General features: G+C 42.2%; 1 protein-coding gene across 1 annotated transcript; it reads left to right on the top strand.

Annotated features, from left to right (window-relative positions):
- Positions 1-1,266: 1,266 nt before the first annotated feature.
- cbx1a (chromobox homolog 1a (HP1 beta homolog Drosophila)) lies at positions 1,267-12,103 on the top strand (the record flags this gene model as incomplete). The annotated part of the gene is made up of 5 exons (XM_034894469.1): positions 1,267-1,512; positions 5,669-5,940; positions 6,813-6,984; positions 8,812-8,906; positions 10,965-12,103. Coding segments are annotated over 5 exons (936 nt in total), but the record flags the coding sequence as incomplete, so codon positions are not given.
- Positions 12,104-15,474: the final 3,371 nt, after the last annotated feature.

The raw sequence follows: 15,474 nt of genomic DNA on the forward strand, positions 1-15,474 counted from the left end.
ATTCAATTTATCACACCATTGTGATGAAAAGAGAGCTGAGCAAGAAGGCAAAACTCTCGAACTACTGGTCAGTTTTCGTTCCTACATTCACCTATGGTCATAAAGGCTGGGTCATGATCAAAAGAACGAGATCCAGGGTACAATTGGCCAAAAGGGGTTTCCTCAGGAGGGTGGGTGGCGTCTCCCTTAGAGATAGCGTGAGAAACACAGTCATTGTGGGGAGCTTGGAGTAGAGCCGCCGAAAGGAGCCAGTTGAGGTGGCTCGGGCATCTGGTAAGAATGCCTCTTGGGCGCCTCCCTAGGGAAGAGGTCCAGACATGTCCAGCTGGGAGGGGGTCTCTGAGAAGGCCCAGTACAAGGTGGAGAGATTATATCTCCAACCTGGCCTGTTGCGTGCATCCTGTTGTTGCTGAGTGTCAGGGAAGCCGCTTTCTTCTTTAACCGGTCCGTTATTTCTGCACCACAAAACCCTAAGCCCACCCGAGACCTTTTCCTAAACACAACCATCTTGTTCCCGAGAAGGGAGGGTCAAGTCTACCTTGACTGAAGATCACAAAACTCCTCTGGTAGACCCACAAACTCAAAACAAAAAGTCCCTTAGCTGAAACATAAAATTCTGCTGCCCAAAACAACAAAACTCCTTGGCCATATTTGAAAGACTGTTTTTCATTTAAAGTCAAGAGGGCCAATAAGGGTCTTAAATGTCATGTGTGACATGTGTTGTTATTATTACATGGGCATACATTTGTATAGATGTTTATATATTTGCATGGATTTTTCTTTAATTAAAAACAAAATAGTTTTGGAATTCTGACCCCTTGTCCTATTTTCACGAAATGGTAAAGATGTCCCCAACACTTTGAATTTTTTTTTATGTAACTAATTAACTTTTAAATAAAGTTCATTTTAAATGAACTACTTATTACTTTTACTTGAGTCATTTTTCAGATAGGTAATTTCACTTGTACTTGTGTAATATGTCATCAAAGTATTGGTACTTTTAATTGAGTACAATTTGTTTGTACTTTTAGTACTAATAAAATAAGTCTACTACGCACAAAGTGAAGCACTTGAAACGCCACATCTCCAGTTGAAATCTTTATATATATATATATATATATATATATATATATATATATATATATATCCTATTTGTACCTTGTAGTTTGCTGAAATCGGTACTGTATCTAGAAATATTTGCATTTGTAACTGGCAAATACTTCACCTCCCACAAAACCTTGCGTTCCATCTTACCCACTGACGTAACTTCCTGCAGTGTTGTTGGCGGGCAGAACGGGATCGGTGCTGGTTGTTAGCGACGCTGGGGCTATTGTGTTGTTGCACATTGAGAGAAAGTCGACGCAAAGCACGGCACACTCACTCCTTGGGTACCTGTGTGTCGCCACTGACGCGTCTCCGGCTTGCTTCTTGCCTACAACAGGTCAAATAACGTTGTTTTCACTCGGGCCTACCGTAAGCCCATACGAGCGCTCCGAAGATTTCTCTGTAAAGGTAAGGCTCAGCTAGCTGCAGAGGGGAATCACGCCAGCCATGTTGCCCTGTGGTTGTAGGGGGCTGGCCGCCTAGCTTTCGTGATTTGCAATACATTGCGGACCGAGCAAATTAAACGGTATTGTCCGAGCCCACTTTAGCAATCGTTGACTATTTAGCTAATGTACCCCGTGAGGTACAGCATGTACATGCATGCTGTAAAAATGATGTGCAGCTCGCTTCGGCGCTGCTCATATGCAACTGGACGGTACCTATGGGCATCGTGTGCCGTTACTGCAACTTGTAACGTTAGTCATACCACCCATTCAATTCGGGAATAATGTGTTCAATTGACACAAGTATGGAAAGTTTCTGCAGTGTGTTTCTGTGGAAGCAGTGTGCAAATCACGTTTGTTCTGGAGACATGAGGGGGTTGGGTGTATCGCGTTTTTCTTCCCCGCTACCAAACCATATCAACGTCAACGGCGTGTGGCGTAGCTCAGCAGACACTACAGATGTAACCGTTAAAGGCACATTGAGTAACGTTAGGCTTTTCCTAAAAAAAACTATGTATACACAATATTACTCCCTCTCAGTCATCACTTATGACTCGCTAAGTGAGTGGCGAAGCCTGTATTTTATTTTTGCTGTGTTTTGTGGCGTTTTTGTGTCAGCCTCGATTAAAAACGTAGAGACCAGGTGCCCGTTCATAAGCAGGCATCCAGGAGGAAGCAGTGAAAATGGCGGACACGGCGCCGAAAACCCCGCAAATGTAGCGAAGCAAAACGCCAAGCGGACAATGCTGGTTCCAAACCGAGAGTGAAGCTGTTGCTGCGGAGCACCATAAACTTATTTTAGCCGAGAATGAGGGGTCAACTTTGAATGTTGTTTACATACGGCAACAGACAAAATCCAACTCGTTCTGCTTTTAAAAAGCCAGTCACATCCATGGAGCCAGTCTTTTCTTTGAATGGTTCAGCTCTTATCTGGTGCTGACCCCTCCCCCTTCTTTCCCTGCACACTCGGGTTTCAGCATTTTCGCTCCTTGGCTGCCCTAACATGGCTTCCCCTTGGCTTTTGATCTGGGTTGGAATAGGAGTCAGCAGGTCTAACTGGAGGCTTTAGTTTTTCCCAATTGAGTTTGTCTCCTTAAGGCCATCAATCCAATTATTAAGCAGATCAGGTGTTAGCCAGATAAAACTAATTCTCATTAAATCATTTCTTTCCAATCAATGTCATCATAAAATTAAGTTTTTGCTATGCCAGTTTCTTCCATTGAGTCACTGTAGGCCACTGACTAAGTTTGTCCTTGATATATAATATTACTTTTGTGTCAATATCTGCCAGCTGTCCAGTTGATACTATGTATCTGTGTATATCCTGAGCTTAGTTATTAGAAGATGAGAGAAAGGTTTGATTGGTCAGGCCCTCCAGGATTTCACAGCCTTTTGAGATGGTTGCAGCTCAAAAAATGTTTTGTTATAGTTTGTTAAAAATAAAAAAGGGAACTTGTTTTGAGGAGAATATAATGCTTGGCTGTATTTTCCTAGTAACTTCAACAAAAAGGCTTATGATGCTGTAAATGTTGGTGTAATATAAAAATGGCTGGTGGATTTTAAACAAAAAAGAATGTATTGAATTAATTAATGAATCAAAGTTGAACTTAACTGTCAGTGGCTTTGATCTTTACATTGTTAGTTCATTTCCTGTCCTGGGCTGGGACACACTTTCATACGGTTTGATAAAGGACTTGCATTTACATTAACAAGCATAGCTGTCCCTTAATTTAGGTCATCCTGTACATCTCATCTCTGGTTTTTCCTGCATCCATCGTGTGTGTTTGTGTGTGCGCGTCAGTCGCGGGGGGAACTGAGCAGCCCCATCCGCTGCAGAAAGCAGACAGGATTGAAACGGCAGCCACTGTCAGCAACTTCAGAGTGAAAAATTGTCCGAGCGTACATTGATGTTGAAGTGTTTGCCGGTTGGCAGGATGGTTTGACATGATTTGGACCGGCTTTCTTTTGTTGGTAAATCAGATGTTGGAGTCACTACTCCCCACGTTTCGTCTTCATATCAGAAACAAGGAAATAAGTATGGCAACGCACGTGTGACGTCAACACGTTCTTACTCCTGCTTGGTCATTGGCTCTTACCCCCAAATTCCACAGGATGCGGATCGGCTCCGCTGCGTGTCGGCTCCGTGCTCCGCCGTCCGTCGAAGCGCCCACCAGGTCCGGATTTGTTGTGGAACGGCTGCAGCCATGAACGAAAGCTAAAGTCTCAAGGACCCACGAGATCTCGCAAATTCATGTAGAAAAGAAACCACAAAAAACAACAGTTTGTTTCTATCCAGAGGACTAGAGAGGACTCTGGACAGGGTGTGTTTTTTAAGGGGTAGTGCAGGGAAATATGATCCGCCATGAGCATGGCCTATTTTATTTTGAAAATTAACCGGTTGTTTTATTTGCTTCTGTGCTCGACCTCTGTCCCGCACTATCGGCCGTGTGCTGTACTGCCGCTGAGCCCTCCGGCATCCGGAAAAAATAGAAGCTGTTCAAATCTGTTTCGGGGGGGCTGTGGATTGCCGGAGCTGGGGCACACGAAGCCGTTCCACAGTTAGTGGAAGTACACACATTGACTTTATTGGAAACCTAATGACTCTGCAGCCGTTCCGCATCCTGTGGACTTTGGGGGTTAGAGTCGCATACCAGAGTCCGGCAAGTGGGACTGCTGGGATTGGTTGAAGTTGTGGGAAATTCCGGTTATTGCTCAAATTTGCGGAGAGTCGCTGTAATTGGTCAAAATTGTGTATTGCACTAAAGTCTCTGTGATTGGTTGAATTTGCATTAATTGGCGCCATTGCAAAATCCCGGCGAGACTGATTTGTTCACCTTACGTGTCATCATTTTGTCAAACTGAGCAACCCCAATAAAGCTAAAGCAAATAGGAGTAATATACAAGAGAATTGGGATGTTTTTAATGAACCAACATCTTTATTTTGTTGGACATCTGATATTGAGTTCTTTGAGGGTGCCATTACTGTTCAGGAATATTACCTTTTAAATAAGATCCAACAATGCTAATGTGTCAAAGTGCAGGCTGATTTATTTTAAACTGGTTAAGTTCAGCTGCAAAGCTTGTGACAAAACACCAAAAATGTGACCCTGTTTCAACTTTTGCAGCAGCAGCACAGTCTATATCAAGTAAAATGTCTGCCTTCTCTACAACTGCAGGGGGCTGTTACTATTATTCCGCTATTACTTGCTATTAAATCCACTTCGTCCAGTTTGTCTGTGGATTTTGTTTTAAGTTGCAGGCAGGCTTTTTTTTACTCATGTTTGGCAATTATTAACGCATGTAAATATTGTATCAGCTTTTGAGGGAATTCTTTTATCAGGGATCTGATACAGCTTTTTCCCTTTTGTCTGTCGTTGTGCATACCGCCACATCAGTATAGTTAAAGGCAAACAACTGCAGAATACTGTGAATGTAGTCTCTCATTGCCAGACCCATCTCAACAGCGCTGCGGTGTAAGGTCAGGCTTCTCCACACATACATTCTGGGTTAGGAGAAACACGCTCTGGCTTGTTTGCATTTCTTTTAAACAATCCCAATAGTCTTGCGTGGCGTGAAGCTCTGGATGTAACTTCTTTGACTCTGCAAAATAGTCTCAGGAAGGAACTTGTTTAGGTGGAACGTTTTGACCCAGATGGAAGAAACGGCATTTTGCATGTTGACAGAGAGCAGGGCTCAGCTTTGAAATCCCAGTTAGATATAAAATGGCTTAAAGTTAAACAGATTCTTTGTAAATCTTTACAATTATTCCCCAAAAGAACCAACCAGGCCTGCCTTATTGCACGATCAGAACGTTTCTCAAAACATGTCATTTTCAACTTGTCGCTTGCTAGCTTTGCAAGGCAATGAACATCTGGCGATTCTCACAGATTGAGGCTACTGTGCATGTAGCTCCAGTTAATGACTTTTGTGGCCTACAATTCAGTTTTAATGCACAAGATACTTGATGGATTGGTCACCTCATCTGCTCTTGCATTTTCTCCATTCAAACAGAACATTTTAATATGTAAAACATGGTCAACTATAATTCACCCACGCCTCCATTACTTATTCTAAATCTTGTATCATTACCTCTGCATGTTTCCCCCTTGGGTCTACCAAAGGCGCCCTCAGCAGACGTCAAGCTGGCGACCGTAGCAGGAAAGAAGGGCAAGAAGGCCGAGGAGGAGGAGCAGCCTGCAGCACCTCCTGCAGCTGCAGCAGAAGCAGCAGCAGCAGCAGCGGCACCACCAACACCTGCTGCCGCCGCCACAGCAGCAGCAGCAGCAGCAGCAGAGGAGGAGGAGGAAGAAGAGTATGTAGTGGAGAAGGTTTTGGACCGCAGAGTGGTGAAGGGAAGAGTAGAGTTTCTGCTGAAATGGAAGGGCTTCTCAGAGTAAGTAGGAGTTTTTATTTTATATTAATGAGTTTGTGTTGTGGTCCTGAGACAGACAGACATGGTTTATGTTCATCAATTAATAAAAGGCAGTGAATTAACAGAAGAGGAATCTAAATCAAATGAATATTTGGTGTGCCCGCCCTTTTTTCATTTTTACTCATCAGTCTGCTGCCATTTCTTTGCACCCCAGTTCCTCCTATATGTTGTGGTGCATAGTTGACTCGCTTGGCCTTGTTTCTGTGTTGGACTCATGGCTTTTCTTCCATGTGGACAGCTTCTGGCCAGATTTCTTCGGACAGTAGATGGTCTACCTAGGGCCCACTGGTTTCTGCCAGTTCTGAGCCGATGTCCCTTCTGGATATCTTCCCAAAGGGAAAGAAGCTTGATGTGTTTTTTGAAGTTTCCTCGGCCAACCACTGTCTACGATCCTTAACGTTGTCCGACTTTTTGCAAGGGTGCCAATAAGATTTGATGAAGGCAAAGGGTAGTAACACCAGATATTGATTAGATTTAGATTTTTCTTTTGTTTTCTCGTTTTGTAAACTGATAAAAATAAACAATCATTATTTATATTTTGAAAACTTTCTTAGTTCACTGCATATTTTTGCAAGGCTTTTGCACAGCAGTGTGAGTGTATCTTGTTCATTTACAAATAGCAAATAATCTTCAGCATAAATTTCGGCATTGAATCATGCCCTTGAAGTGGAAGGGTTGGTATTTTGATACTTAAGTTGCAGACCCGCAAATGAAAAAAAAAAAGGAATTATACAAATTATCACTTAAAGTGAGAATTATCACTTAAAGTGAGAATTTGTTGCCCAGAAACAAAATCTGACAAGATTTTCTCCTGTCTGCACTTACCTTTCCAGTGAGGATAACACATGGGAGCCGCAAGACAACCTGGACTGCCCCGACCTTATTGCAGAGTACATGCAAAAACACAAGGAGAAGGAGGAGAAAAAGAAGGAGGGCAAGAGGAAAGTTGTCAGTGAGGCCTCGGGAGACTCGGAGGAGCGAGGGAGCAAGAGGAAGAAGGAGGAGGTGAGAGCAGGAAAGGGGTTACCCCAGACTGAAACGTCGCAGAAATCTAATCCCAATATTAATGAATGCACACAGAGGGTTTAACAAATGCCGAGTAAAAAAAAGTTACCAAAGTTTTTAGCATCTCACATCAAAATATGAACAACAGCGTGCAGTCAACGGGCTCATCTGCTAATGGTAGCTACCGACTGTTACCTTGAAACCATCCAGCAAATAGACGGTACCGTAGGGTGGTTACCTGAACCCGGTGATTTAACGTCACTACTCATTTTACACACAGTTTAACAACAAAATGCTGAGTGAACATTACTAGCTACGTTTTTCTTGTTGGTTTTGAGCGGTTTGCACCCCCCACTAACCTGGAAATTGGTTTTAAAACCGTAGCTAACGTGCAGAGAAATACAGCATCTCCTGCTGCGTGGCGGCAGAGGGACAGCAGTGTTTGCCAACATTAGCTTCTTGTCCTATCTGGGGTCTGATTTAAAAATAAATTAAAAAAAAATAAAAAATCCTAAAATTCAGTGTCTACAGTGCTTTTTTCCAAGAAACTGTGGCTGTCATGTTTCACAGGACCCGTGAGTGTGGATTTCATGTCGCGGCTTTCATTGCTGTTTGTCACTTTATCTAAGATTGAGTGACAAGTAGTACTCACCCTGTTGTTTACTTGGTTTCCATGACTTTGCAAGTGATCCTGTCACTGTTCCTTTTGCTCGGGGAGAGAGATTGGATGACAGTTTGCTTGAGTTCAGTAGCGCAGACGCTCTGCAGAGTCATGTAATTATGACTTTACGACTTTTCATAATCAACTGAAGGAGCGGCGGTGTCCAAAGCGGAAACCCTGTGGTGCGCCTGTCCTATACCATGGTGGCAAGATATTTTACCTTGGCGGGCCCACATCAACATAGAGGAAACACTGATGATGTTGAAAATTGTGATAATGATATTAACGGATAAATAAACAAATTTTGAAGTGAACTCAGTTCTGCTGCTTTCAGTATTCAGCTAAAAAACATTGTTGTTAAATTTAATACAACTAAACAATTTACAATGTTTTTTTTATTGAACATAATTAAAATTATATTGAATTAAAATGACAAATGATAATAAAATGATACATTTTTCTTACTAAAAAAAAGAAATCAGTTTTGTCTCATTGCGATATGTCGCACTCTTTCATTAAATAAATGTATATTGCGATGACGATCTAAAAAAAAAAAAAAACTTTTTAATGTGCAGCTCTAGGACCACGGATCAACTATGGTCCGTTACATCACTACGTAACAGTCATTTATATGAGTCAAGTTAACTCAAATTGCATTACACTGTTAACTTTTTTGCTACATTATACAAAAAGAAAACTTTTCTCATTTTCCATGACTAATCCTGTGTTTCCTATTAATTGCCTACAGTACAGCAACAGTGTCATAATGAACTCAAAAATGTTTTTACACTTCTCAACGTTGGGGTTCTTGCAGTCTGCGGAGGGGATTCAACTAGGCTCATGGCCGCTTGATGTGGGACGCTCCCCTCGTCTCTGCAACACTGACATTTATACAGCATTTTATTTACATATCAATGCGGAAATACATTTGTGAATCCTCTTGTGTGCATTGAATAATATCGATACTGATCTGACTCCATAGAAATCAGCCGGAGCAAAGAACAAATGAACACTTTAGTAACTAATCATTTACAAAGTATACACACAGGTGCTTTAATGATCATTGCAGCATTATCTCCTACCGGCCTCTTTTTTTTTTTTTGTCTTTGGTCTGTTTTTTCTTCTTTGGTCATGTGTTCTCTTGTTCTTTTCCTTCCTGTCTCCAGGGTGAGAAGGCCCGAGGTTTTGGCAGAGGTCTGCAGCCGGAGAGGATTATTGGAGCGACAGACTCCAGTGGAGAGCTGATGTTCCTCATGAAGTGGTGGGTCTACACTGTCACTTTATAAAGGTCCAGCGACATGGCTTTAACATATGAACGAGTACTGTGGCCTTCATTATTGCCGCTTGCAGCTTTCTTGATAACTGCTCTGCAAACAACTTTACAGTCGATGTGGCACTTCCGTGTATCCTGAGCAATAAACTGCCGTGACACGGTTTCGTTCCCTGAGCTGAAAAATATTAGTTTGCAACAATGTAGCTTTTCCGGTCTCTCTTTTAAATTGACTATCTCGAGCGATGGAAAACGAGCTGTACGCAGCATGCTGTTCAGCGGTGTAAAGGTAGAAGGGGTCCCCTCTCAATTCAACAGAGTGTTTTCTTAATCGCATCACCTTGTTTACTTTCATTTTCAACCACGACCACAAAACTACAAATGCAAATCAGCAGAAAGCCCTGAAATAAAACAGGTAGGTAGGTAGTAGGGCTGCACGATTTTGGCCAATATGATAATCATGATTATTTTGATCAATATTGAGATCACGATTAATTATCACACTTATTTGTGGATTTTAACCTAAACAAATGTTATTGTCCCATAGGCTATTTCTGTTTTCACATCCATAGATGTAATACATTCCTCTTATGTTGATGTTGTATTTTGTACATGCATACAGCTGCAACACATGCAAGGGAAAACTATCTGACATTTTTTTTTTTATGTATCTCCGTGAAAGCTCCTTCACTTGTTTTCAACAATAACTGATTGAAAGAGCTAGAGAGAGGGGGAGTGCAATGGACGTATGCTAGGGCTACTCAGAGGGACGGCTGGCTCGTTATCCAGGGTCCAGCACGCAGGATAGTGGGTCAGCGGAGTAATTCACGTCGTGTGTATGAAATGTCTGTATCGTCACTGCATTTTTATGAACTATGATTTTCTGGCCATGGGTCACATCTCTCACCCAGGTCCAGCAGGCTCCGTCTCAGGCCATTACTCTACCAATTGCAGTTAATTGCATTCAATAACTTTCTGTGTTTTTTGGTGTGGCCGCCGCAATAGCAGTTACCAGTGGAAACGCTGGGACTAATACAGGTTTCCCTCTCATGCTGAACAATATACCGCTGTGTTAATAACAATTAATACTGTGGACAAAAATCTTCAGTGTGGACCGGCGCTGTGTCTCTCTGTGTTACTGGGATTCGTGTTTGAGCAATGGAGGCAGGGCTGCTCGGAGAGTAAGAGGAGACATCCAACCATAGGCACGGCTTTACAGAAGAAATGGGTCATGTAACGCAAAGTTAAACCATATCAATAAACAACATTGCTTTGGTTGTGGAGAGGCAGCGGATGCGAGGACATTGAGTACACCAGTGCGACCTAGAGGAAAAATGTTAGTCGCGCCCTAGAGCGCTGTGAGTTAACAGACACTAACACTGGTCTCTGCTGTTGTCTGAAAAACAACACCGACAGGACAGTGTTGCGTTTACTGGTAAGACCTTGAGGCCGCCGTATGACCGACTGCTATCTGAGTTTTCCACCCGTTACTCTGTCCTCTGTTACTGTCTACATCTAGAAACTAAGCGGTGCAGGGAACAACTCTGATTGGCTCATGATCAGACAGTCGTTTTACGGAGATGTGGCTGGGCTTTGCAAAAAGAAAAGGGAGCGTTCTATGACTGGAATGACTCATTTAATCGCTCGATCACACAAATTTGATCGTGGGAAGCCAAGATCGTGATTAAAACTGTATTCATTTTGCAGCCTTACTCTAGCTACATTTAACATAAAAATCCAGCATAGCATTATAGATATGACAGAAAACATGGAAAAGCATAATAGTTCACCTTTAATTGAGGCTAAACCCTTCAGTTTGTGTTAATTGTTGATGGAAATAAATGGTGAAGTCCCCATTGTCTAAAACTCTTGTTTTCTTTTCTTCCTCCTTTTACCTACCTCTGCATCACTTGTTCCTCCTATTGTTTCATTTCTTTTGTCCTGTCTTTCTCCTCCTCTTTTTGTCATCTTTCTCTCTCCCTCACACATGTCTCCCTTTCTCCTCCTCTCCTCCCATTTATACTTTTTCTCTTGAATTAAAATGAACAGGAAAAACTCGGACGAGGCCGACCTGGTCCCGGCCAAGGAGGCCAACGTCAAATGTCCCCAGGTGGTCATCTCCTTCTATGAGGAGCGCCTCACCTGGCACTCCTACCCCACAGAGGAGGAGGAGAAGAAAGAGGAGGAGAAAAAAGACTAGATGAGTGGAGGTGGAGGAGGAGGAGGAGGTGCAAAGAGGAAAAGAAAGAGGATGGTGCAGGGCGGGAAATCAACTATTTGCTGGTGAACTGTTAATTGCCGGCATTTGATTCTGGCAGCCACTCTGGCAGCGAGAGTGGAGGAAATCCAGACCGTTGGGATTGAACTGCCAATGTAGTTGACAGAGGAAAGCCGTTTGGTTTCCTGCCCTGGAAGGGGACTGGAGTCCTTTCCTCAAAAGATGTTCCCACCAGTATCTTGACTGAAAATGTAATTTTTGTTTTAACAGGTATGTTGAAACTTAGTGTTTCTCTCTTTTTTAATGTTTTTCCCTCATCAAGAACATGTCACCTTATGGGAAATGGTGCCTTTCTTCTGCTAGTATTCCTCCTTGGCGTCTCAAGCTGAATATTAAACTAAATACAGTGAAAAATGACTATAAAAGTATTTGTCCCCCACATTTGGTGACAGGTGCCTGGTGTTGGAAACACAGGGTTACAACGGAAGCTGTCGAGCTACCTCTTTAACATGTGAAGCGAGCTGAATGTTTGGCCGTGGCTGGCAGGTTTGTCTCTCCTCCCAATCACCAATCCTCATTGACCTAGGAGAGCATTCACTTCCCATCATGCTTTGCCAGGATACATTGGAGGGAACCTCTTTTGGAACGGAATGAAGTGAGGCGGGGTATTATGGGGGAGGGAAAGAATGAACAAAATCCATTTGTCTGTTTCAGTATCGGTTCCCTTTGTGCCACCTGAGTTCTCATTATTTTCTATGTTCTTTTAATTGAACTTTTGAAACGCCAAATTACTGTACACTCTACGCTTCCCTTTGACATGGGCAGTTTGGACAGAAGAGTTGCATCTATGTGAAAAGTTTTTTCCTTGCGCGTCCTACCAGCCAGTGTGGCAGCCAACCAGCCGGTGTTAAAATGCCCCAATCTTTAAGTCTCCTTCCTGGCCAATTCTTGTATTAAAACTAATAACCAACCCTGTATTTTATCCTTGTTAATAAACTAGATCGATTAGTTGAGGTTTCATGCTCATTTGACGGAGGTTCAGAGGCAAACCTATGGCTTTACTGGGAATGTAGAACTGTCGAACCGCCGCATTTTGTGTGACACAATGATTTTTTTTTTGTGTATAAATCCGGACATGGCACTCCTAATGCAAGATAGTCTTGTATTATTTTCTTGAATACATTCAGGATAGCAGGATATCACTTGGAACAAGTAAGCAACTTAACAGCCATTATCACTTGTTGACTAGGCAGTACTTGTCTAGTAGGAAGCCGAACGGGGCTGGAATCAAAACGACATGTAATGATGCTATGTAAGTGTACAGACTCCAGTTCATTTCCTGTCAGCTGTGGTTGTTTTGACCCCCAAACATATTTTATGGAACTGCTTTTTAATGCAACTAAGGCTGGTTGGATACCTGCTGATTTGGCTAGAAGAGTAAAATCACCATCTGTCCTCACTAATGGGGACGAGCACACTGGACGGCATCGGGGCGAGGAGCTGCCTGCTTGAAAAAGCCGAGATTCCCTTTGACTTGTAGATGAACGAGGGCAAAGCGTCAGGAGTCGACAGAATGATTCACACACAAACGTATCGTACAACTAGGCTGCTGTGCTTTAAATCTGCAGGTTTCCACACACACGTTGACCGTGTGTTGAGCACACAGCTCGGTGGTGTGAAAGCCCGCAGGCTCTCGGCCTTTTTTTGTAGGTTTCTCATCCCCGATGTGAACTTAACAAGAGCGCTACTGCCCTGCTAAAGTATATTTTTTTAATCCATTGCTTCTGGAAATCAGACACAGTGTTTTGTAAAAGCAAGCCAGACTTAACGTGCCCCTTTTTATTTAGAAGGTGAACTTTTGTTTAGGACGCCAGATTTGCGAGAGTAGGTACCCATCGCATGCTTAATATATTACGCTGCCATTGCAAGCGTTTCTGATGGCTGGTCATTAAACATGTCTTTCTGGGAAATAAAGGCACCCCCTTCTTTTGATGCTGTTGTGCTCAGTGTCAGTGATTCCCCCCCCCCCCCCCCCCCCCCCCCCCCCCCCCCCCGTTTGAACCAAAAGTCAACTCGGACAACCGAAATATCAGCGTGTGTTGGTAACTTGCCGGCTCTAGTTTGTACATCCATCCACTCTGCAGCCTTGTTGGCAGGGAACCGTGTTTGGTCAACGGTGAAAGTGGCCTGTTAACTCTGCTGCCCCGTTGGCTGCTGGGTGGGGGTTTCCCGCAGCAACCGCAGCCCTGTCACCCTGTACATAACATGCTCCAGAACACAGCTGGGTTTTTACTGCTAATGGAGGACGTGATTGAGAGTACGTTTTTTGAAAATCATAGGCATTTCCACTCTCTTGTTTTTAAACATTAACACTCAGCTACATGTGTGTTTTCTAGGCTTTTTATTTTTTAAATTTTTATTTTTAGCTTGCGCTGGCTGGGCAACACTTAAGACATGATTCAGCACACTTGAGAGTAAGGCTGGGCGATATGGAGAAAATCAAATATCACAATGTTCTTGACCAAATACCTCAATGACGATATGGTATGGTTGACCATTGGTACTTTCACAAAATGACATTTTTGATAAATATTCTCCAGAAATTATTTAGTGACTTAGTGGGTAAAGGTAAATAATAGAACAGTCAACAAGTTCAGAACATGACGGCACTTTACTGTAATGCAACATGTAAAACCAGTGAAAGACAACACTTATTACAATATATCCAAAATCTAAGACAATATCTTGTCTCATATTGCGATATCGATACATTGATATATTGCCCAGCCCTACTTGACAGCATTTCTTGGTTCCTCTTGCTTGCAGTCCATCCTATGTTTAACATGTTGTGATATTTGCATAATAAAACCGGAGAGAACTTGTGAAGTATCTCTGCTGCCTGTTTCCCAATGTTTTATGTGTTGAATGTAGCCCAGCTGTGCTTATTTCTTTGTATATTGTACTAAAAACTAGTATAGTAGCTTCCTCTGTTAGCAGACCTGGGTTAGTGAGTGCTTCCCCCTTCTTTCTTTTTTTCTTCTCTAAACTGTTTGCTTTAGATGGCCTTTTGCTGCTGGGGATGTATCAGAGAACTGGCCTCAAACCAATTTCCATTGGACATTGTCTCTCTGCTTCACACTGCACTATGTCACAGCTCCCAACATTTAGTTTTATTTTCTTACTAAGTGGTTTTATTGAGACCTAATCTCCAGTGACATGCTATGAAAGACATTTACAAACTGCATACAAATCCACAGGTCGGGTAACCATATCAAAAATCTCATCCAAGTACTTTAAACAAAAAGAAAATAGACACACCTGATCTTTTTTTTCTGCCCCGTACTTGTCTACTTTAAATGCTGAATTATGTGTTCATGTGTAAGACTATTTTATTTCTTTTTCAAAGTAAGTCGGCCCAGCTGTATATAGTTTTTAGCATTTTAAGTCAAACCTGTCTGACTCTAAAATAGCTGTGCTAATGCTGTCACTACTGTATGACAGTATCTCTGTGCTGGGTCTAAGCTTACCCTTTCTATTTGTCTTAACTATGTTAAATATATTCAGTACAGTTCTGTACAAAAGTTTCCTCTTTTTTTTTTTGACTTCTGGCCTTTGGGACATTCTTATTTCTTCATATACATCAGTATTATGAGTACAATGTCCTGCACCCTGACTACCTTCTGCTCTACTTCACCGTTGACAGGAAGGGGTTAACTTTGTTTCCTGGGTCTGCTTATTAGCTTTTTCTATATTGTCCCTGAAACGTTTCTCTGTATCTAGCAGATTAGCTTGTGTTGTCCTGTTGCATGTCTATTGGTTTCCCTTGAAATTACTGTCATGAGAAATCTACTTTTTGTCTGTTTTGAAAAATAAAGGGTTTTCGTAACTGTACATCTTAATTAGTCTTTTTTGTTTGTTTTAAGGACACAATAGGACATATGTAACTACCGCGGCTCGAGCCCCAGAATCCAGCCCCAACATATTTCAGTCAGATAAACGAAGCCACTTAACTGGCCTGCAGCTTACAGTATGTCTTCATTTTAACTGTAAAGTACTGTTAATACTGAATTCAAATGAGCGGCTAACATAGCCCTGATACCTGCTATATGACTGTGTTGACACGAGACAGAGGGAACTCAACTGACTTCAAAGAAATGCAATTTATTTTCATATTGTTTTATATTACAGAAAACAACCTTCTCGAATGCCTGCAAGTACAACGTGTAAACAATTAACAAACAAACCCATAATAAAAGCTTTATCCATCCGTGGTATTGATGGGTCATACTGGACATGCGGGTTATTATTGGTCTTCATGAAATTAAAAGACAGACAGGGTTT

This window comes from Etheostoma cragini, chromosome 15 (genome assembly GCF_013103735.1).
Source record: "Etheostoma cragini isolate CJK2018 chromosome 15, CSU_Ecrag_1.0, whole genome shotgun sequence".
NCBI classification, from domain to species: Eukaryota; Metazoa; Chordata; class Actinopteri; order Perciformes; family Percidae; genus Etheostoma; species Etheostoma cragini.